Source organism: Megalops cyprinoides, chromosome 15 (genome assembly GCF_013368585.1).
Source record: "Megalops cyprinoides isolate fMegCyp1 chromosome 15, fMegCyp1.pri, whole genome shotgun sequence".
NCBI lineage: Eukaryota > Metazoa > Chordata > Actinopteri > Elopiformes > Megalopidae > Megalops > Megalops cyprinoides.
The window spans coordinates 2,305,225-2,326,603 of NC_050597.1; the positions used below are offsets into that span (position 1 = coordinate 2,305,225).

Genomic DNA, 21,379 nt, shown 5'->3' on the forward strand with positions numbered 1-21,379 from the left:
GACAAAAAGACACCATTTTATTGTCTGTTTCAAAGAGGGTTCGATTCAATCTTGTGACAAGTGTAGTTCACACAGTGGAAACGGTAAGTGCAGCACGTTCGGTAAGTAACATTTGCACACATCTCTTGAAACTTAAATGTAGTCAGGCTTGGGAAATAGCTAGTTTAAATCCTCCCATCAGTTGACCTGAGCGCGTTCTCCGCGTTGAGAGCGTTCTCCGCGTTGAGAGCGTTCTCCGCGTTGAGAGCGTTCTCCGCGTTGAGAGCGTTTTCCGCGTTGAGAGCGTTCTCCGTGTTGAGAGCGTTCTCCGCGTTGAGAGCGTTTTCCGCGTTGAGAGCATTTTCCGCGTTGAGAGCGTTTTCCGCGTTGAGAGCGTTCTCCGCGTTGAGTGCATCAGTGTGTCGCGTTCGTTCAGTGAGAGCCACTCTGTCGGGTTTGGCGGAACGCGTGGTCCGTGCTGAGGTGACTGCTAACCCCGTTCGCGGGGGGTGGCTGCAGAGAAACATGAGCCCGGGCTGCTCATGACCCACTTTGACAGAGCCATGCGTGGAATCCGTTGTGAGGTGCAGCTGGACGGGTCTCAGAAGCGCTGGTCTCGGGCCAGCTTGGCCCGCACCGTTTCAGTGCATCACAGTGTACCTTGCCGATCCTGTCCCTCACGGTGTCGACCGCAGCGCTCACCGCCCTATCCACAGAAACTCCTCTCCAATGCAGCCGGTTTACCGGTATCGATATGCTGTATAGCCCCACACCTGGCAGCAGCTTCTGCAGTGATTTCCTTACGGTGGAGATTAAGCGCTCTGCACTGAAATGTTTGCCTTTTATGGGCAGAGGGGGTGGGGGTTTCTCTGCACTCTAGGGATGCATGCTGAGGATGGCTGGATTTGAATCATATTGGCACCTTTCAGCAGTAAATATGTATATATGTGTGTATAAACTGTTCTAGACTAGACTGTATTTCTCTCAATTCATGAAAGGAGAGCAGTAGATCTACTAACCATGTATTTCTGAAAACACCTTGAATTCCTGTCTCCGAACGTGATTATTTTATTTGCTAAGAGAGCTCACTGCCGTGGCAACACTGCCGGTTTACACTGTGCAGGTGCTGCCGATGCTGAAACGCATTGGTCAGTAGCGGCAAAAGGTCAACTGCAGGCAGCCGCAGTAACATTTTTTTTTTTGGCATAACTGGCTCACTGGGCTACAGCCTCCATGGATAATATGTAAAGTCCTGCCCTGGATAAGGAGGCTACTAAGCTGACATTATATAACTGAAATCAGCATTTCAGTAGCCAACAGAGAGACTGGTGTTTGCATATGTGTAGGTTGCTGGGATAAGGGACATGAGATGAGAGAGACAGCAGGGAATACATACTGTATGTGATCATTCGGTAGAAGCGTAGTGTTGCGATGTGGTGGTTTCACATTGGGTTTTTTTATCACTGAAATGTTAGTAGGTTAGACTGAAGATCAGGAAGATGAACATAAAGCTATCCAATCATCGGTCTGATGTTAAGAGGAATGTGGACGTTGTTGTACGACAGCCAAATTTGACATGAAAATAGTCTATCCCTGTTCTGCTCTTAACTGGTGCAGGCCACAGAAAAGACACCATGCTGGAGTGCAGGTGTTCAGGTGCAGGTAGAACAGTCTCTCTCCTTAACTGCAGGTGTCCAGGTGCAGGTAGAACAGTCTCTCTCCGTAATTGCAGGTGTTCAGGTGCAGGTAGAATAGTCTCTCTCTGTTATCTGCAGGTGTTCATGTGTCGATTGCCTCCTCTCACTCCCATCAGAATGAATTCAGATGAACTCTGTGCCATAAGAAACGGACCCCAGCTGGCGGGAATACTCACCCTCGAAGGAGGCCTACGTATCAGAATGCATCACACACAGATTGTGTTACATTACTGTAAATGTAACATAAATTAACCCTCAATTTCACAGAGTAAATGCTGATACTCATTTTAGTGATGAAACAAAATTCCACACTCATACCAAGAACTAAATTCTAAAATACAGGGAATAAATAGAAAATCTATTTCTGTGAGTGCTAATATTTATCTCCCCATTTCGGCACTGGCGTAAACACAGTCATTGCAATTAATCAAATGAAGACTCACCTGCTACTCATGTCAAGATCTTTCGCCAGACCTGATTGGCTCATTGCCAGGACAATAACCTGACGCCATCCGCTGTGATTGGGTATCATGTAAACCTCAGTTGGAGGGAGCTGCCCCTGGCTCTACCACTGTAGCCTCCAGGTCTCAATGTGTTTCTGAACTCTGATGACCCCACGCAGGACCCCGGTGCCTCCGGCTGTGGACAGCGTGTCTGGATCCGGGCCGAGGCCTGGCTCATCCGTCTCCTCCCCACGGAACCTGCGGTACCGCTGGCCTCCTGAACCAGCGCATGCCTGCGTCCCCAGCACCTCTCTCGGTTTCAGGCTCTCTGGCCTGGCTGGACCCCTTCCACAGACGCTGCAGTGGAAGATGCTTTGAAGAAGCTTTGCCTGTCTCCTCTTGTGGCTCTTAGGAAAACTGCACATGTCAGCATCCTCCTTCCACAGGCCCTCTTTCCCTCGCCTGTGACAGGAAAACGACCAGTTCTCTCTCTGCTCTAAGTCCTCACACATCACTGCGAGCCACTTACCGCACATCGTTTGGAGCCAACATGCTACCTGATTTTTTTCTTTTTCTATACATCTTTAAAAGTTTCCTTGCCCTTTCATCCAGAGTGGGTCCTCTTTAAACCAATTAGATGGAAACATAATATTCATTTAAGCTTGGTTATTTTGCACTAATTCTCTCCATTATGCAAAAAATTCCTCATTTACATCACATTTGTGTGTCACTGTGATTTTACTGTAGAAACAGGGAGGACCAATACATCACGTCACAAACACAAGCATGCAAAATCAATGCTGCCACCTAGTGTATAATAACATAACTACCACAGTGCAGGACATAGGTCTTCCATCTACCGTAAAGAGAGATGACTGACAGGAAAAATGGTAAAGGGACTTAAGAACTTGAACTTTGACCTTCACCTTTACATTTACTTCACCTCTGAATTTGCCCCCAGACCACAACAGATCATCATCAAAATCAAATCTGCTCACTCTACAGGGGCCTTAATGGGACAATTTTAAGGAATTAACACAATGCCTTTGCAAATATAGTTAACACTCTGGTCTTTGGCAAAAAGAAATGCTAGGAAAAAAATCAAAACCTCTTATTTAGACAATAATTTAGGTTCATTAGTGCATGTTCATTCAGTACATGATCTCTAACCAACGTAATGTAAAAAAAGTCAGTCTTAGTGCAGCAAGTTTTCTCACCCGGACCCATCATATCCTTCTGTCCTTGAAGGACTTTGGAGGAAATGATTAATCGTACAGAAGGCACGGCGTGTGGCAGCTGCTACTGCCTGAAGCAAACTGCCTGCCCGTAAATAACAGGCAGATGTTTGGTTCTATCAGCTCTCATTCATGTCATGGTCCATTAAAAACAACCAGCTAATAAAGAAAGAGGGTGCACTGCACTGCTTTCCCCCTCTGCTCCCATTACTAGTGTAGTGTAGTGTAGTGTAGTGTAGAGCAGTGTAGTGTAGAGCAGTGTAGTGTAATGTAGAGCAGTATAGTGTAGAGCAGTGTAGTGTAATGTAGAGCAGTATAGTGTAGTGTAGAGCAGTGTAATGTAGTGTAGTGTAATGTAGAGCAGTATAGTAGAGTAGTGTAGTGTTGTGTAGAGCAGTGTAGTGTAGTGTAGTGTAGAGCAGTGTAGAGCAGTGTAGTGTAGAGTAGTGTAGTGTTGTGTAGAGCAGTGTAGTGTAGTGTAGTGTAAAGCAGTGTAGTGTAGAGTAGTGTAGTGTTGTGTAGAGCAGTGTAGTGTAGTGTAGTGTAGTGTAATGTAGAGCAGTATAGTGTAGAGCAGTGTAGTGTAGTGTAGTGTAATGTAGAGCAGTATAGTGTAGAGCGGTGTAGTGTAGTGTAGAGCAGTGTAGTGTAATGTAGAGCAGTATAGTGTAGAGCAGTGTAGTATAGAGCAGTGTAGTGTAATGTAGAGCAGTATAGTGTAGAGCAGTGTAGTGTAATGTAGAGCAGTATAGTGTAGTGTAGAGCAGTGTAATGTAGTGTAGTGTAATGTAGAGCAGTATAGTGTAGAGCAGTATACTGTAGAGCAGTGTAGTGTAGTGTAGTGTAGAGCAGTATAGTGTAGAGCAGTGTAGTGTAGTGTAGAGCAGTATAGTGTAGAGCAGTGTAGTGTAGTGTAGTGTAGAGCAGTGTAGAGCAGTGTAGTGCAGAGCAGTGTAGTGTAGAGCAGTATAGTGTAGAGCAGTATAGTGTAGAGCAGTGTAGTGTAATGTAGAGCAGTGTAATGTAGTATAGTGTAATGTAGAGCAGTATAGTGTAGTGTAGAGCAGTGTAATGTAGTGTAGTGTAATGTAGAGCAGTATAGTGTAGAGCAGTATACTGTAGAGCAGTGTAGTGTAGAGCAGTATAGTGTAGAGCAGTGTAGTGTAGAGCAGTGTACTGTAGTGTAGTGTAGAGCAGTGTAGTGTAGTGTAGTGTAGAGCAGTGTACTGTAGTGTAGAGCAGTGTAGTGTAGAGCAGTATAGTGTAGGGCAGTATAGTGTAGAGCAGTGTAGTGTAGAGCAGTGTAATGTAGAGCAGTATAGTGTAGAGCAGTGTACTGTAGTGTAGAGCAGTGTAGTGTAGAGCAGTGTAGTGTAGAGCAGTGTAATGTAGAGCAGTATAGTGTAGAGCAGTGTAATGTAGTGTAGAGCAGTGTAGTGTAGAGCAGTATAGTGTAGAGCAGTGTAGTGTAGAGCAGTGTAGTGTAGAGCAGTGTAGTGTAGAGCAGTATAGTGTAGAGCAGTATAGTGTAGAGCAGTATAGTGTAGAGCAGTGTAGTGTAGAGCAGTGTAATGTAGAGCAGTATAGTGTAGAGCAGTGTAGTGTAGAGCAGTGTAGTGTAGAGCAGTATAGTGTAGAGCAGTGTACTGTAGTGTAGTGTAGAGCAGTGTAGTGTAGAGCAGTGTAGTGTAGAGCAGTGTAGTGTAGAGCAGAGCAGTGTAGTGTAGTGTAGAGCAGTGTAGTGCAGTGTAGAGCAGTGTAGTGTAGTGTAGAGCAGTGTAGTGTAGAGCAGTGTAATGTAGAGCAGTATAGTGTAGAGCAGTGTACTGTAGTGTAGAGCAGTGTACTGTAGTGTAGTGTAGAGCAGTGTACTGTAGTGTAGTGTAGAGCAGTGTACTGTAGAGCAGTATAGTGTAGAGCAGTGTAGTGTAGTGCAGTGTACTGTAGTGTAGTGTAGAGCAGTGTAGTGTAGAGCAGTATAGTGTAGAGCAGTATAGTGTAGAGCAGTGTAGTGTAGAGCAGTATAGTGTAGAGCAGTGTAGTGTAGAGCAGTGTAGTGTAGAGCAGTGTAATGTAGAGCAGTATAGTGTAGAGCAGTGTACTGTAGAGCAGTGTAGTGTAGAGCAGTGTAGTGTAGTGCAGTGTACTGTAGAGCAGTATAGTGTAGAGCAGTGTAGTGTAGTGCAGTGTACTGTAGTGTAGTGTAGAGCAGTGTAGTGTAGAGCAGTATAGTGTAGAGCAGTATAGTGTAGAGCAGTGTACTGTAGAGCAGTATAGTGTAGAGCAGTATAGTGTAGAGCAGTGTACTGTAGTGTAGTGTAGAGCAGTGTAGTGTAGAGCAGTATAGTGTAGAGCAGTATAGTGTAGAGCAGTATAGTGTAGAGCAGTATAGTGTAGAGCAGTGTAGTGTAGAGCAGTGTAGTGTAGAGCAGTGTAATGTAGAGCAGTATAGTGTAGAGCAGTGTACTGTAGAGCAGTATAGTGTAGAGCAGTGTAGTGTAGTGCAGTGTACTGTAGAGCAGTATAGTGTAGAGCAGTGTAGTGTAGTGCAGTGTACTGTAGTGTAGTGTAGAGCAGTATAGTGTAGAGCAGTATAGTGTAGAGCAGTATAGTGTAGAGCAGTGTACTGTAGAGCAGTATAGTGTAGAGCAGTATAGTGTAGAGCAGTGTACTGTAGTGTAGTGTAGAGCAGTGTAGTGTAGAGCAGTATAGTGTAGAGCAGTGTAGTGTAGAGCAGTGTAGAGCAGTGTAGTGTAGAGCAGTATAGTGTAGAGCAGTATAGTGTAGAGCAGTGTAGTGTAGAGCAGTGTAGTGTAGAGCAGTGTAGTGTAGAGCAGTGTAATGTAGAGCAGTATAGTGTAGAGCAGTGTAGTGTAGAGCAGTGTAGTGTAGAGCAGTGTAGTGTAGTGCAGTGTACTGTAGAGCAGTATAGTGTAGAGCAGTGTAGTGTAGTGCAGTGTACTGTAGTGTAGTGTAGAGCAGTGTAGTATAGAGCAGTATAGTGTAGAGCAGTATAGTGTAGAGCAGTGTACTGTAGAGCAGTATAGTGTAGAGCAGTATAGTGTAGAGCAGTGTACTGTAGTGTAGTGTAGAGCAGTGTAGTGTAGAGCAGTATAGTGTAGAGCAGTATAGTGTAGAGCAGTATAGTGTAGAGCAGTGTAGTGTAGAGCAGTATAGTGTAGAGCAGTGTAGTGTAGAGCAGTGTAATGTAGAGCAGTGTAGTGTAGAGCAGTGTAGTGTAGAGCAGTGTACTGTAGAGCAGTGTAGTGTAGAGCAGTGTAGTGTAGAGCAGTGTAGTGTAATGTAGAGCAGTATAGTGTAGAGCAGTGTAGTGTAATGTAGAGCAGTATAGTGTAGAGCAGTGTAGTGTAATGTAGAGCAGTATAGTGTAGAGCAGTGTAGTGTAGTGTAATGTAGAGCAATATAGTGTAGAGCAGTGTAGTGTAAGGTATTGTAGAACTAGTTTAGACAAACTGCCAGGTGTTCAGTTACAAGCTGATGCTGATGCATTAGGAGGAAGAAATCTCTGGCTGATCACAGGAACAGGCACAAGCCACCACAAACTGCACAGGCCTGTCAAAACGGAACTGATGCCATACTATCCCAGGTCTACAACTGAAACGCATGACTAACATGTGCAAACAACTGTTTCCAACCTTTTCATGCTGTAGCATTACTGCTATACTTGAGCCTAGCCTGAGCCAACATACCGGCATGAACAATCCAGTAATTTAATGGAATAGCACTTTGCTTCACCTGTTTGAAAATTATATGTGCTAGTTCTCAGTGTAACTCCCAATTAAATCCTATCTGCTGGCCCTATCCCACAATGCAATGGGACAATGACACAGTAGGGCCAGTTTTGCTGGTAGTTGTGACTTGCATCAAACTAATTTAAGAGAAATTCATTAACCTAAGCTATTCACACATTGTAACTGCCAGAGGTTGCATCTGAACACACTTCAATTTCTCTATTACTGAGCGTGATATTGCAGTTGTAAGTGAATGTTAGTCTAACACATCAATTTCAGCAGAGAAAGGAAGAGTTATGCAGGTTTCATAACAATGATAATCTATGACATTAGAATTGTTATTACCTACCACAAGGTTACTAACATTCTCCTCTTTTTGTACAGTTTTTTTTCCCATTTTACTTCTTCTTTTCATCAAGATGCAGAGCCTGTACTGAATATATCGCTGACTGTTTTTATACTCACTTTACAGGGATATTAATGTACTTTCATTTTGTCATTAAACATGCTAGCTTTGAAGAACAACTTTTAAAAAGAGAAGAGAGAATAAAGAAGAAATAAAATTCTAAATACACATGCTTGCTGTTAATGTACATTTGTAATTTTATTAATCCTATTAGTGCAATATGAATATGTCATCTTAACCTATTCAATACTGTAACTGTGGCCTAAAGAAATATTCATACACATTGTGATTTCAGGTAGTACGATCCGGGAATTCAGTGTTTAAACCTGAATTTTAGGGAAAAAAGGGTTGCAGTCAGGTCAGACAACTCAACAACAAACCTGCTGAAATACTGCATTGTACACAATGTTAGATTTAAAACAAATGAACTGGGAATTATTCTGAACACATTAAAAGGCAAGAAATAAGAAAAAAACAAGTTTGGCTTTAGCGGCCGGCTCCCTTTCACACGTAAGGTCTTGCAAACTGCTGCTTGTTCTCACTGTTATATAGCACTGGGACAGTGGTGGCAGGCCTGTTAGTGTAGAGCAATTCCTCTTTTTCTCCACGTGGGGGGGTTCAGACGCAATGGGGGTTCAAACCAAAAGCAGCCGGAGAAGGGGGGCAAGGAGGAGGTGAACGTTACAAAGTCACCTGAGTTTAGGCTGAGTGGGCCGCAGCCCTGAGGCAAAGCTGAGCCACGTGGGGGAGACGCCGAAGCTGGACCCTGAGCTCGGGGGGGGGTGGTAGTGGGGGGGGGTGGGCGTAGAGGTCTGGGTGTGGGGGTGCTACGGTTCGGAAGGGCTGCAAACAGCTTCACAGTACAGCCTCTCTGCAAACAGCTTCACAGTACAGCCGCCAGAGTGCGCCTCCGCTTCCTTCCTGTTCTCCAGACGCCTCTGCGGTCTCTAGGTGGGCCGGGCCTGTGTTATGCGAGCCTTAGCCCTGGGAAAGAGGTGATACCAGAGGCACAGAGAGAATAGTCAGCAGCTGTTTCACTGAGCGGTCACAGTTTAAAAGGAGGTCTCCACAACTGCAGGTACAGTGCTTCCCTCTGAGAGACTCACCTGACAGTCTTGCCGTCTGAGCTGGTCTGTCGGCTGGCATTCTGTGAGGATGCCCTGAACTGGGCCTCCAGTCTGGCGTAGATCCCCCCTGCGTACTGAAACAAGAGCCACAATGACAAACCCCCCCCCAAAACCTGCCCCTGTTACCAAGGCACACTTTCAACAGCATACCGAGGGAGAGATCCCAATTCACACACAGACTCAGAAAATGTTATCACCTGAAGCCCATCTTACGGAATATTAACGGTAACTTACTCCATTTACTTCCAAACACAGATCAGAGGCACAACGTGAAAGGTTGGATCATGTTTCACTGAGAAATGTACTCTGAAGATGTAACTAAAGGTCATGACCTCTGACAGTCTTCAGATCCACCTACCTCTTTTATGTCCTTCGATTGGGTTTGTTCCATATCACCGAACCTCATCTTAGTGAGGTGCCCAATGATTTCAACCATCCGTCGCTGATCTGAGGAATACACATAAAGAACTCAGTGAATACACACACACACACACACACACACACACACACATTCAGGCAGATGTATCAGCCTCAGAGATGTGGACACACTTAATGAGCTTGTACACAGCGCAAGTGAATAACCGCATTAAACAGTGAGCTTGTGCTGACAGGGGACAGAGAATGCAGCCATTGTACCTTCCTCTCTCTGGGCGTCCTGGTTGAAGCGCATGGAGCGCGTACTATCCCATTTGCTCTTCTGCAGACTCACTCTGTGAACACAAAGCCATGACCAGGGTCCTGAATGCGGCCGAAATTTCACCCACTAACAGCTGAGAAGGTCCTGGCTGCTAACTCAAAAGACATGAGTCGTCGATGCCCGATTTGCCACCACTTACAAAAATGGATCACACATTTGAACTAAAATGAATAAAAACACAATCTATCAAAGATTTTACTTTTTGTCTAAGCAAATAATTACAGAAGTGCAAACAGGTACCTTCAACTTTGCATTAATGCAAACTAAACAAAAAGGTACGTAAATATTTTTTGCTTTTATCCTTGTAAAAGCATCCTAAAGCATATTTTTCATGTATTTCAGAGACTCCAAGGACTGCACCATTGTACTGCTTGTAGGATACTGCCACTGAATCAGTGATGAGGAAACAAATGGCTGGCAAATGACAATACATCATCAAAAGCAACTGCAGAGGCAATTAAAAAGGTGAGAGAATTTCACAATGATGTTACAAACACAGACTACTCCTGCAGGGACCAGACAGTGGCACTGTATCTGAATGCACAGTAGCTTTTGCTAAAGACACTAGCATATTCTGGGAGGCAAAAGCAAGCCCTCTGAGGTTATCAGACACCTCACGTGAATGGAGTACTGTCAGATATACTTACGTGAATGGAGTACTGTCCCGGGACGGTGCCTACAGACAGACAAAGGGTGAGTGAGAATCCTGACCCCAGGACAGGATCTACAACATGAACCAAGAGAACCGTGAAGGCCATCACAGGCCACATGCTGTGAAGATTCACTGATCTTTAAACGATCTGGAGGACTCATCCTCTTTACTAGGGTCATTAAATAAACTGATCTACATACTATAAAAAATCAGTGAACCTGCACAGCATCTGGGCAGAACTGACACCCCCCCCCCCCCCCAAAAAAAAAAAAAAAAACAAGCCCTCAGACAGGAGGTGCCTCACCTTCTCCACTGTTTTTTCTTTGCGCTGGAAACTCGGGGACGACACCTGCCTCTTCAGAGGCCTCTTTGATTTTTTGGCCTTCTTTGCACCTGTGGACATGAGACATTTGTAGACAAAAGAACACCACTATTACATTTTTTTTAATGAATAGGCTACTGCAGTAGTCTTATATGACACCTGGTTACGTCACATTAAAAAGCCATTTATTGTTTCTTGTGTTCTGATGTGTGTACCTGCCAAAAGTGAAAATATTACCAATAAAAGATAAATAAAATAAACTTGTGAGGTTACTCCTATTGGCATAAAAATGTAGTATCCTTAGGGAATGTTGATATTTTGTCCTTTCTAATTATCAGGGTGAATCAAGTTCTTCAAAAATGTCAGGGTACTCATCTGCCCCCATAGATCTTAATTCTATTCTGACAGTATGGAAGTTGAAATGAACAGGTCTTTACAAAAAGCACGTGACATAATGTTATGACTATCATGTGACATACTTATGACAAAACTATGTTATGCAACACCATACTGAAACACCATACTGCTAAATATACACAGCCCGCAACCAAGTTCTAGTAATCTTGACCTCATAAAAACAACATAGACTTAGAGACTGTTTATTCCTGACATTTATTTTCTCTCTTACATGAAGGGTAAGGAGTTAACATCCTGTGCAAGTCCACATGTCCTGAGCTTTCTTCATCTGGTCACACCTTTTAAAAAGTAGCTGAATACTACCACCTAGTGGCTATAACAACTCACTGCATTGCAAGTCACTTCACCTTGCTTCTTGGCGACTTCCTCTTCATCGCCGACCTCGTCCTCGGTCACCTCCGAACCAGTTGTATACTCCTCGTCCTCAGACAACAGGGACTGCTGTCTCTGCAGGGGTAACCACGTAACACACTGAGGCCCTGTTCCTGAAGCCATTATCATAAAAACGCTTTCTAACACAGCAGGAAAAAATGTGAACTAAAAATAGTTAGCTATGAAATTGGTAGTTCAAAAGAACCACAAAGCTTTGGGACAAATGACTGATTATGAAAAACCTGATTATAAATACCATGCATGACACCATACATAAACGAATCACTACATCTTCAACTTTTAGATCGAGCTACGCAACGGTGGCTGCACAGTTCCTTTCCGTGTAATCAAACAAGAAGCGTTCCTGCGGCTGCACCTCCCGTGTAATGTTAGCAGGAGTCCACAGTTCCCAGCGGATTCACATGGATATGCTGATGCATCATGGGTATAATTTAATCCCAAAGCTTCTCAATGCGTTCAGGTCGGGTGACTGAAGGCCAGCTCATACCCATTGTTGAGTTTAACATAGGTATGTGTTGCTGTATGTGGTGAATAACTTTTTGACTGCAAGTGAATCAATATGCCAGTTCATAATCTACTCAAATTGTAACATTTGACATACCAGCTGAAGGCCCCAGTTTTTCAACAACGAAAACTGCAAAAAACAACAGACGTACAGATGTAAGTAAAGAGCAGTTAAATGTTCCTTATTGTTTGATCTGGATAGATTTTCAGATAATAGTTATTTACCTTATTACTGAAAAGTGTTTGATCTCGATGCACTATACAACACATGCATAAAGCACGCAAAGGTACTAGATAATGCAGAATGCATTTTCTGTGTAATATAAATGTTGGGTATGCATCCTTATTCCTGTGCATGAATGTGGAACGCGCACTCACCGCTGTAACCTCCCCTGGTCTCTGCGCCCCCAGGACCCCCGGCTCCAGCACGATGTCACAGTCCAGCACCCGCCCCCCACCGGGGCCTGACTCGGCATTCCTGCCCCACACAGCACAGAGAGCCGGGTCAGCACTGCAGAATCCAGAGGAGCACAGGCCATCACAGGTATGAGGAGCAGGTACCGTCAGCACAGTGGCGGGAGTGATGGACTACACACCGCCCCATGGGGAGTCCACCCATTCAACTAACATGAGAGTAAACGACCAAGCTACAGCGTCTTTCATTCCCTGACTGTCATTTAGCAGACGCTCTTATCAAGAGCCACTTACACGGGTTACAATTTTTACATATTATCCATTCATACCGCTGGATATTTACTGAGCCAGTTCTGGGTTAAGTACCTTCCTCAAGGGTACAGCAGCAGTGGCCCAGTGGGGAATCAAACCAGGAACCTTTCAGTTACAAGCCCTGATCTATACCACTATGCTACACTGCCTCCCATTGAGAGACAGATTTCTGTCGCATGCTTGGGATGAAGTAAGCCCCCCCCGCGCCGCAGGTCCGCTGCAGTCTTACCCCTCTGGTAGCGGTGCGGCGGGCGGGCACACTGCGTCTCTGTGCAGCAGCAGGTCGTTCAGCACTCTGGTCTGCGCCGGGTTCGGCTGCTCATCCCCACCGGTGCCGGGCTCAGATGGGCTCACCATGTGGTCCTGGACCTTACAACCCTGACGGCACAGACACACATCAGCACGGTCTAACAGACACGGAGAGACTCACAGACACACACACACAATCTCACAGACACGGAGAGACTCACAGAATCTCACAGACAAGGAGAGATTCACTGATGCACAGAGACTCACAGACCCGCAGAGACAGACGTTCAGACTCAGACCTGCAGAGACTCACAGACACGGAGGGGCTCACAGACACACACAATCTCACAGACGCACAGAATCTCACAGACGCACAGACACTCATAGACGTGCAGACACTCAGAGACATGCAGACACTCAGAGACATGCACTGTGATGTTGTCCAGGCAGTGGTGATAATTCAGAAACTATTCATTTTGAACTTTTCTTTAAGGATTCCAACTCACAGGTTGTTTTTTAAACCCCAAAAAAACTAAAGTGAAGGTTCTGTCCTGTAAATGCTGTATGTCATTGCACAATTTGTAGGCAGACATTGAGGCGAGTGTGTTTTGTGTGGGCCTGCCTACCTTGGGCATGCAGGTGGGGTCGAAGCGCATGACCCTCTGGTTACAGCAGGGGTACAGGCCTGTGCCATGCCAGCCCTGCTCCATCGCCTTGCTGGGGTAAAGCACATCCTCTGGGTGGTACCTGCACTGTGCCAGCTCCGAGCATGGAAACACCTGAAGGACCACCAGGAAGACCACGTCATAACCCACTCTGCACGCACAGATCCAAAGAAACCAAATGACAGGACTATACTCTACAATCATTATATTTATTTACATGTGCGTTTATCTGACCTTGAGGGCAGGAAAACTTATCCTCGGTGATGATTATCGTGGTAAGCATTCTGTTTTATGCATCTCAGGGGCATTGAGAGTTTGAGAAATATAAACTGTGTGTTTCTAAAAAACACAGATACAGCAGAGAACATGTTTAGGGACTGAATACGTTCTGCAACTGAAGTGAAATGAATCTTTGGATGAAGTTCCCTCCTCAGGGGCATGCCATTTCAGGTGAGACACTGTGGCCACGCCCACCTGTTCGCAGCGAGAGCACGATAGGAAGTTGATGGTGCCCCAGATCCTCCAGTACACCAGGGGCCAGGACTTGAGCTCCTCGTACAGGCTGCTCAGGTAGTCATGGATCTCCCAGCTCTTATGCCTTAGCAACAAAAACACAATGGAAAAAGAACAATGCACTTACTGGCAGTAAACCAGTCCTCATAATGTTTCAGTACCTTTAACTCCTACATATTTTTAACACTGTATATGTAATGTTTCAATGTATGTAAATGTGCTGAGACAGTCATCCCCAAAGCAGAGTTTGCCCAGTGGCCGGTACCTGGTGTGGTTGTATATGATGCCCCCGTGGGTGTCGATGTTGATTTTCCCGGGAACACAGGCGATCTTTCTCTCCACCTCTTTGGTCAGAAGTTTATTGCACAGTCCACACCTGCAGCGGGATGGAGCGCAGTCAGTTTGGCCCATGCGGTGAGTGATCATTACCTCACGTCCTGAAACCACACTCACCGGTACAGCGTTGCGGCGTTTCCAGGGCAATCGGGATTCTTGAAATCTGGGTCAAAGAGCCTCTCTATTTTCTTTTGAAACAATTTGCTGGGAGAAAGAGAAATTGAATCATACAGAACATGTTATATATGTTTGGATTTTTGAGTTTTAAATACATGCAGCAGACCTTGATTTTATATGAAAATATTGTAAATATTAATCATATCTACTATACAAAACCATTGCTATGCAAAGGTTACTACTGCTAATGAGTAGAGGAACTGACCTGTAGGTTGGCAGAACACTAGGGGACAGAAATAACTGGCCTGATTGACAGGCCTTCTCCGTTACCTCTTGAATTTGTCTTTTTTGTCCTTGACCTCGTCTGCCTCATTGTGAGTGAAGAGATCAGCGATGCGTGTAGCTATGTTGTTGTTGATGCAGTTCATGTTGCATGGTGTCGCTAATATAGCACTCATGTGCTGGTGGCAAAACTGTACACATTCTTCAACCTGCGGGCGTGCAAACACACATAACACGGACTATGAAACAGGCCCGTCAAACGGCAAGTCAAAATAGCCCATCACACGATATATATTTAATAAGCATAGGAATTCTAAAAGATGTAGCCTACATTATAGTAAATGTTACCACTTAATAGTCATGCATGCACAACAATCCCCCACTAATGGGACTCATGCAGCCTGCCCTGCACATACACATGGCACCCAGCTCACTATACAACACTTACTAATGTATCCATCTTCAAGAATTCGGAGGAGATCAGGATTGAGATCACATTGCTGGGTTCTGAAACCAACAAACACACCACAATAACACACAACCGCAAACACACCACCAATCCATGACCAAATAAAAAAAACAGCGCACCACTGGAAAAAAAAAAAAAAAACTACAGTTAGTGATGGCCCGAGCACCTGTGACATCAGAGGTGGGAGTGGTATGCGCTTGCTGCTGTTACCTAGCTTGGGTCTGTCTCTGCCGCCCTCGGCGCCACCGCGTCGCTTGACGTAGCTCATGAGCCAGTCGAAGATCTGGATGTCGCAGTGCACGGAGATGTCCACATCCTCCCAGCGCTGGGTGTCCACAGACAGGTACTCCGCAAAGTACTTCATCTCGCTGACGAGCAGGTCCCGTGGGCACATGAAGTCCTGCTTCAGGTTTTTGGTCTCGTCACAGACGTGAATCACCATGTTTGGCCTGCGGGGGGGGGCAGTCAGGAAGGTCTGTAACTGAGTCACTGCTGGACCAGAAACAAACTCAGAACCTGTGGTCCTGCTGGGGGCCACCCTGTTGCATAACAGGGGAAAAAAGACACACGTTTCAGCAATACGTGGGCTTCAGAGACAAGGTTTCGGTGGAAAATGAAAGCAGCAATTGAGTTTCAGAGCTGGCGAAGTGTGTAGTGAAACGAACGACAAAAACAAACTGCCTTTCGATAGATTTTCTTAAGATGTTACGGTTTCGTATGACAGAACGTGCCCTACCCTTTTCCTCTTTCACTCTTCTCTCCCTCCCCGGCTGAGACGCTGACTTGACTCTCATCCACATCGCCTCGACCGGAAGCAGACACGGTCACACCTGAAGTCAACGAGATGGTGAGAAACAAGACATACTGCATTCGTGCAGGGGCCTCTCAAGGGTAGCACTGTGTGCGGTGGAACACAGGACAAATGGTAGAATGCAACAGTAACCGGATTATCTTTCCTACTCATTTCACAAAAAAGAGCAGTTACATAACTGAGACATAACTGAAACTACAGCCTCCTGGGAAATCAAGGGGACTCCTCCAAAGCATTGCTCAGTCACAGCACAACCAGACGCAGTAAGCAGAGACACACTGGGGCACCTGTTACTGAGATGGTGCTGGGACAGGCCCGTGACTCCCCCGGCTCTCCTGGGAAGTCCATCAGGGCTGACGTGATGTAGGCGGAGCGGGTGTCCGAGGGCGAGCTGTCCCCAGTGGTCACCGCGTTGCACTGCTCGTCCACATGGGGGAAGCTCCCGTTGCTCTTCAGCTCCTCGAACCTCCGGGCACACTGTGAACAAAGACCTGTGACTACCGCAGGGCCCGAGATTACCTCAAAACCTGCGCTCATACAGTACAACCCAGGCACTGGCCTCAGAAACGCTCTGTGAAGCAAACATTATATTACTGTCATTTAGCAGAGGCTCTTATGCAGAGTGACTTACATAGGTTAGTGTTTTCACGTGTTACCCATTTATACAGCTGGATATTTACTGAGGCAGTTCTGAGTTAAGTACCTTACCCAAGGGTGCAGCAGCAGTGCAGTGGGAGGGAATCGAACCAGCAACCTACTCCTTAATGCTATGCCACACTGCTGCTAGGTCAAAGCCTGTGTAATGTCTGATTCCGGTTTCACTAATTGACATAATATTCATATTAATGCCAGATTAATGCCTAAATAACTCAAGATATTCTGTTTTGGGAAGCCCCAGTGCTGCAAAGTGAAAGGAGGTGTGGTGAAGAGATTACCTCCTTAGGAGTAAAACCAGGAACAAGCCTTGCCACGTTCTCCCAGTTTATGGGCTGCGGGACTCCCCAGAGAGAACTCAGCACCATGTCCAGCACCAGGATGTTGTTATCATACGGAAAATTGTTGTTGACAGAGCAGAAGCCACTCATTTCTACAGAAAGAGAAATATGCTTAGCTGCAATATTTACAGCTAAGATCAGAATCAGAATTTTATCTCATGACAGATCTTCATACGGGGCATTATGTGTCAATAACTGATTTTGTATGATTAATCTTCTCTCTCTTAATTCTGTGTTTTCATGGTACATAACCTGCTCCAACTGAGCCATCGGAATAAGACTCCGACGACTATTGCCTGCCGCTTGCCACAATGCAATTTTTCCCATACACTTGCCATCAAAATAGAATGATTTCCCTCATTTGCTTAACTACCACTACAACATATCAAACATCCAAATGTAGTGTTGGATTAAATATTTTGTAGCTATATTCATGCGCTTCATGACCGAACGGGCTTTGTCCTTGTTAGGGACCATCACATCTGTGATGTCTCTTTACAACCTTGCAATTTTCAAAGTATCCGCCCACAACTGTAGCTAGCCGAGCTAGAAATCACTGTGGTTGTATTACTGCGATTTGGGAATTTCGGTTAAGATCCAAAAAAAAAATTTGCTGACAGTATTCTGTCAGCAGCAATGGTGTTCATCTTGCGTAACTTAACGAACTACCCAATTAGCTAGGCATTTAGAAACGCAGCTAACCTTGAATTAGCCGACGGGCTAACCAGTTTAACGTCAGCAACCCCTTTGTACCACAAAAGCCATCAGCCATATACTACGCAATTAAACCCCAACATTTTGGGGTTATCGAATTAGCTATACTTTCTAACTAACTAGACAACTGTTAATTAGTTGGATGTTACTTAATATGTTACATAAATCGATCGCTGCGCTGTCCCTGCTGTGTCCGTTTCACATTGTGTCCCAGGAAACAAAGTGACGTTGTTTGGTAGCTACCCAGCTAGCAATGCCCGATGATTATTATAATGGAAAGCAGTCTTTAACAACTAAACTGAGCAAGAAAGCAACATAATGATCCACTAAACATATGCACAATATGCACAAAATTGTTAAAATTTTAGCTACTTTACTAAAAAGTATACAAGCATTTCCATGATTTATGCCAAACTAAGCATGCGTTATACCGCTAGTCCTGCGTGTTAGGGTACTTAACTATAATGTTAGATATTTCTCTTCGTTCAGTGATGGTCCTCTTCTTAAATGACGCTTCATAAAACTAAACAAAATATTAGCAATTTAGGTGCGACATTTTTAGCAAGCCAAGTAATCAAAGTAATTTCTTCAGCTAGCTAACTAAATAGCCGGCTAGCAAATTCAAAACACTGTACAGACGGACGGCCAGCACTTTTAATATTACATTTTACATTTTAAGTTACATTTATCTAGACACATAACTAAGATTGTCCAGTCCGGTGATTCTGAGGTTCGCATCACAGGCACTTCACTTTACAGTAAGATGTTCTTCTGCAGCAATCTAGCAGGAGGACCAACTACACCCCTCCCTTCAATCAATTCAACAATGGGACGATTTGATCGACCGGGAAAGAGTGCAATCAGAATGGCACCCTGAGAAGGAACAACCCCCTAATTCGCGTAGAAAAGCCTCCAGTCGCCGAATGGGAAAGTTGCAGGAGGGGCGGCCGTTTTCTCTCTCCACGCTGCAGCTCATTCTGTTCGCTTCCGGTGCCGCAGTGCAGCAGGTGCAATACGGCGTCCTCGTTGCTGAGCAACAGTTCGGCCTCGTTACTAAGTAACAACTTCGCCTCGTTGCTAAGTAACAATTTCACCCTTGTCTAGACGGAAGTCGTAGACTGATGCGAGTGATTCCCTCTTATATTGACCAGCTGCAGCTTCGGAATTTAATCAGCAAATTTATTTTGTTTTCCACACTGCAAGCGAACTGCAAGATAAAATAGCAAGGTAGCTGGACACACTAGCCAGACGCTTTACGTTGCTACCTTTCTTAACGTTCGCTATCTAACGTCTTTCTCTGATTCGAGGCTGGACTAACGCGAAATTTAGTGCAAAAGCTATCCAGATACCCACGATTTATTTTGTTACGATCCTTATGTCTTAGTCCTATTAATAATCTTAATGTCCTCCCCTGTTGGAGTTTATGCAGGGGATGAGATCACTAGCTAGCAAGCCATGTATTTTCTACTCATTATAAAGCTAGCAAGCTAACTTTAGCTAGCTAGCTAGCTAATTTGGCAAACCCAACCAGCTACAGTTACATGTTTTGTCATAGAAAGTAGACAACAAATACTGGAATTCGAGCTAACGTTTACCAGATATTAAGAGGGAGAGAAATATTGGTTAGTTATTTAAGAAATCAATGGTAGATTAAAACAAACACGCTATCTAATAGAAAAGAAGGTCATGTCCAGTGTAACATCTGACCACAATTTGACAGTGATGGAGACAGTTGGACAGTGTCAAGTGACTGGTACAGGAGCCCTTATGCACCAGACCAGACCAGCGTTGGTTGTCCCTAGGGCGCAGTCAAATCCCACTAAAGTGACGAAGAGCAAGAAAGTAACCTTTGATACATCAGTTCAGGTAACAAAACAATGTGGTACTCTAACCCAAATGTTTACTTTTTAACATAATGCAACGATCGTTGCACAAATACTGTAAATACTTTAAAATATATAATAGGACGTAACCCTTAGCGTACAGAGGAATGCTTGTACTAAATTACCATTAATGCAGGAAATATTACACTGCTATTTAGGGTCCTTTTGCTATTAAACAAACTGCTTTGACAGGCCTTAATATGCACACCCTCAGCGTTTGCATGCCAAGCGTAAGCTAACAGTGCGCTCGTGTGAGCATGTTTGCTGTAGAACGAAATTGTGGTAGCATTTCTGCTGAATCTGCATAATAAACGCACAACAGAGTAATAATTATGGAAACGGCACCTACAGTATATCACACAATATTCTTATTCCCCAGAGGGCAGAACACTGGAGAGAAGGAGAATCTCAGAGGAAACTACACAGTCAGGCCACAGTGGAGGAGCCAGAGGGAGCCTATGTGAGCCATGACAGCTCACTAACTTATGAACGCACCATCAGAGAGCTGAAACTGCAGGTAGGGGTTGTGCGTTTGAGTAAAAACAGTGATCCACCAAAGCATTTGACCGGAGTTTGAAGTCCGTCTCTAAGTGCCTTTATATGCATTGCATTCTAACTTCTACACAGCACAACCAGGCCCTGGCAAACCTAACAACAGAGATGGAGTCAGAGAGAATCCTCCTTGAGGAAAAAATCTGCAAACTGAAACAAAACATTGCTAATGCTCTTCAGGAGAACTCAAGGTTTTTTCTCTTTCTTTTTAATGATCAACTCCACAAGAACATTGGAAAATTACACAAGCGATCATGTAATTGAATCATTTATAAAACCTTGTAAAACTTAGGAACAGTGCGTCTCAGATTGTTTACATTATTCTCAGGGAACGACAGAGGCAACTTCAAGAACTGTGCAAAGAGAACACTTCCCTGAGACAGGAGATCACCATTCTAGAGAGTCAGCTTAAGACCCAAAGAGCTCCAAAAATGGTACTTTTCCCTAAACCCCATGTCAGTGAAATATATATTTGGTTCTGGTTCAGACCTTTAGGGCTTTATCTTTGTTGTACAAAACTCGTCTGTAATTCTCACAGTGAAATTATAGCAGATAGCTGTCATACGGTGTTGAATAATCCAGATAAAGTTTCAGTTAAGAAGTCAAACCTGATTCACTGAGCCCAGTTGGAACCAAACTCCGAGTACACAGCGGTCCACAAGGGCCAGGACTGAAAAACATAAGGCATCTCACATTGTCATAGTAAATCACAACTGAAGACTGTTCAGTTCAGCACTTAAAAAACAAAAACATTTTACTGCAGCATGTTTCAGGAGAAAGCATGTTTGCAAACATGCAAAGAGGATCAGTTCATTCTAGATCAGTGTTTCTCAAACCTCTCCTGAAGTACCACTTGTCCTGCATGTTTTAGATCTCTCCCTGCTCCAACACAGCTGATTCAAATGATCAACTTGTTATGAACTCCTGAAGCTGCCTAATAAGAAAATGATCATTTGAATCAGCTGTGTTGGAGCAGGGAGAGATCTAAAACAAGCAGGACAGGTGGTACTTCAGGAGAGGTTTGAGAAACGCTGCTCTAGATAATTGGTTGGTTCGAATTGCTTATAAATTGCCTGTAAACTGAAGTGTTTTCCTGTATTTAGTGTGAAAAATGTCAGTGTTTGGAGATGGCTGTGGAAGGGAAGAATCTGCAGCTCACAGAGACAGAAGATGTGGTGGAGGAGCTGCAGTCCTTCTGCAGGAAATTCTGCAAACAGCTGACACAGCAGGTAAGAGGAGAACCCCCAGCATCCTTTTCCTTCATCACAGGGGTGACCTGACACTCACGGCACCGTGCATGTTTCTCTCGCTCTGACACAGGATCAGCTGTTAGCAGTGATGAGCATCTTGAAGAGGCCAAAATGAGGAAAAACAAGGCTGGCACAGGTGAGGTGAGGGGGATTCTGCAGAGAGTCCCTCTTCCATCGCCCAGTCCACCTTCAT

General features: G+C 44.7%; 1 protein-coding gene across 1 annotated transcript; it reads right to left on the reverse strand.

The window, feature by feature from the left end:
• Positions 1-8,269: 8,269 nt before the first annotated feature.
• Positions 8,270-18,252, reverse strand: kiaa1841 (KIAA1841 ortholog). Its single transcript, XM_036546927.1, has 21 exons — positions 17,962-18,252; positions 16,728-16,879; positions 16,080-16,269; positions 15,718-15,811; positions 15,192-15,430; positions 14,961-15,019; positions 14,561-14,721; positions 14,231-14,317; positions 14,043-14,153; positions 13,739-13,862; positions 13,226-13,378; positions 12,580-12,728; positions 12,003-12,102; positions 11,722-11,754; positions 11,075-11,174; positions 10,293-10,381; positions 9,984-10,012; positions 9,276-9,349; positions 8,998-9,086; positions 8,619-8,713; positions 8,270-8,496 (listed from the first exon to the last, which is right to left on the reverse strand). Exons 2-21 carry the CDS (start codon positions 16,875-16,877, stop codon positions 8,460-8,462), a joined length of 2,163 nt encoding a protein of 720 aa, XP_036402820.1. The 5' UTR covers positions 16,878-16,879; positions 17,962-18,252; the 3' UTR covers positions 8,270-8,459.
• Positions 18,253-21,379: the final 3,127 nt, after the last annotated feature.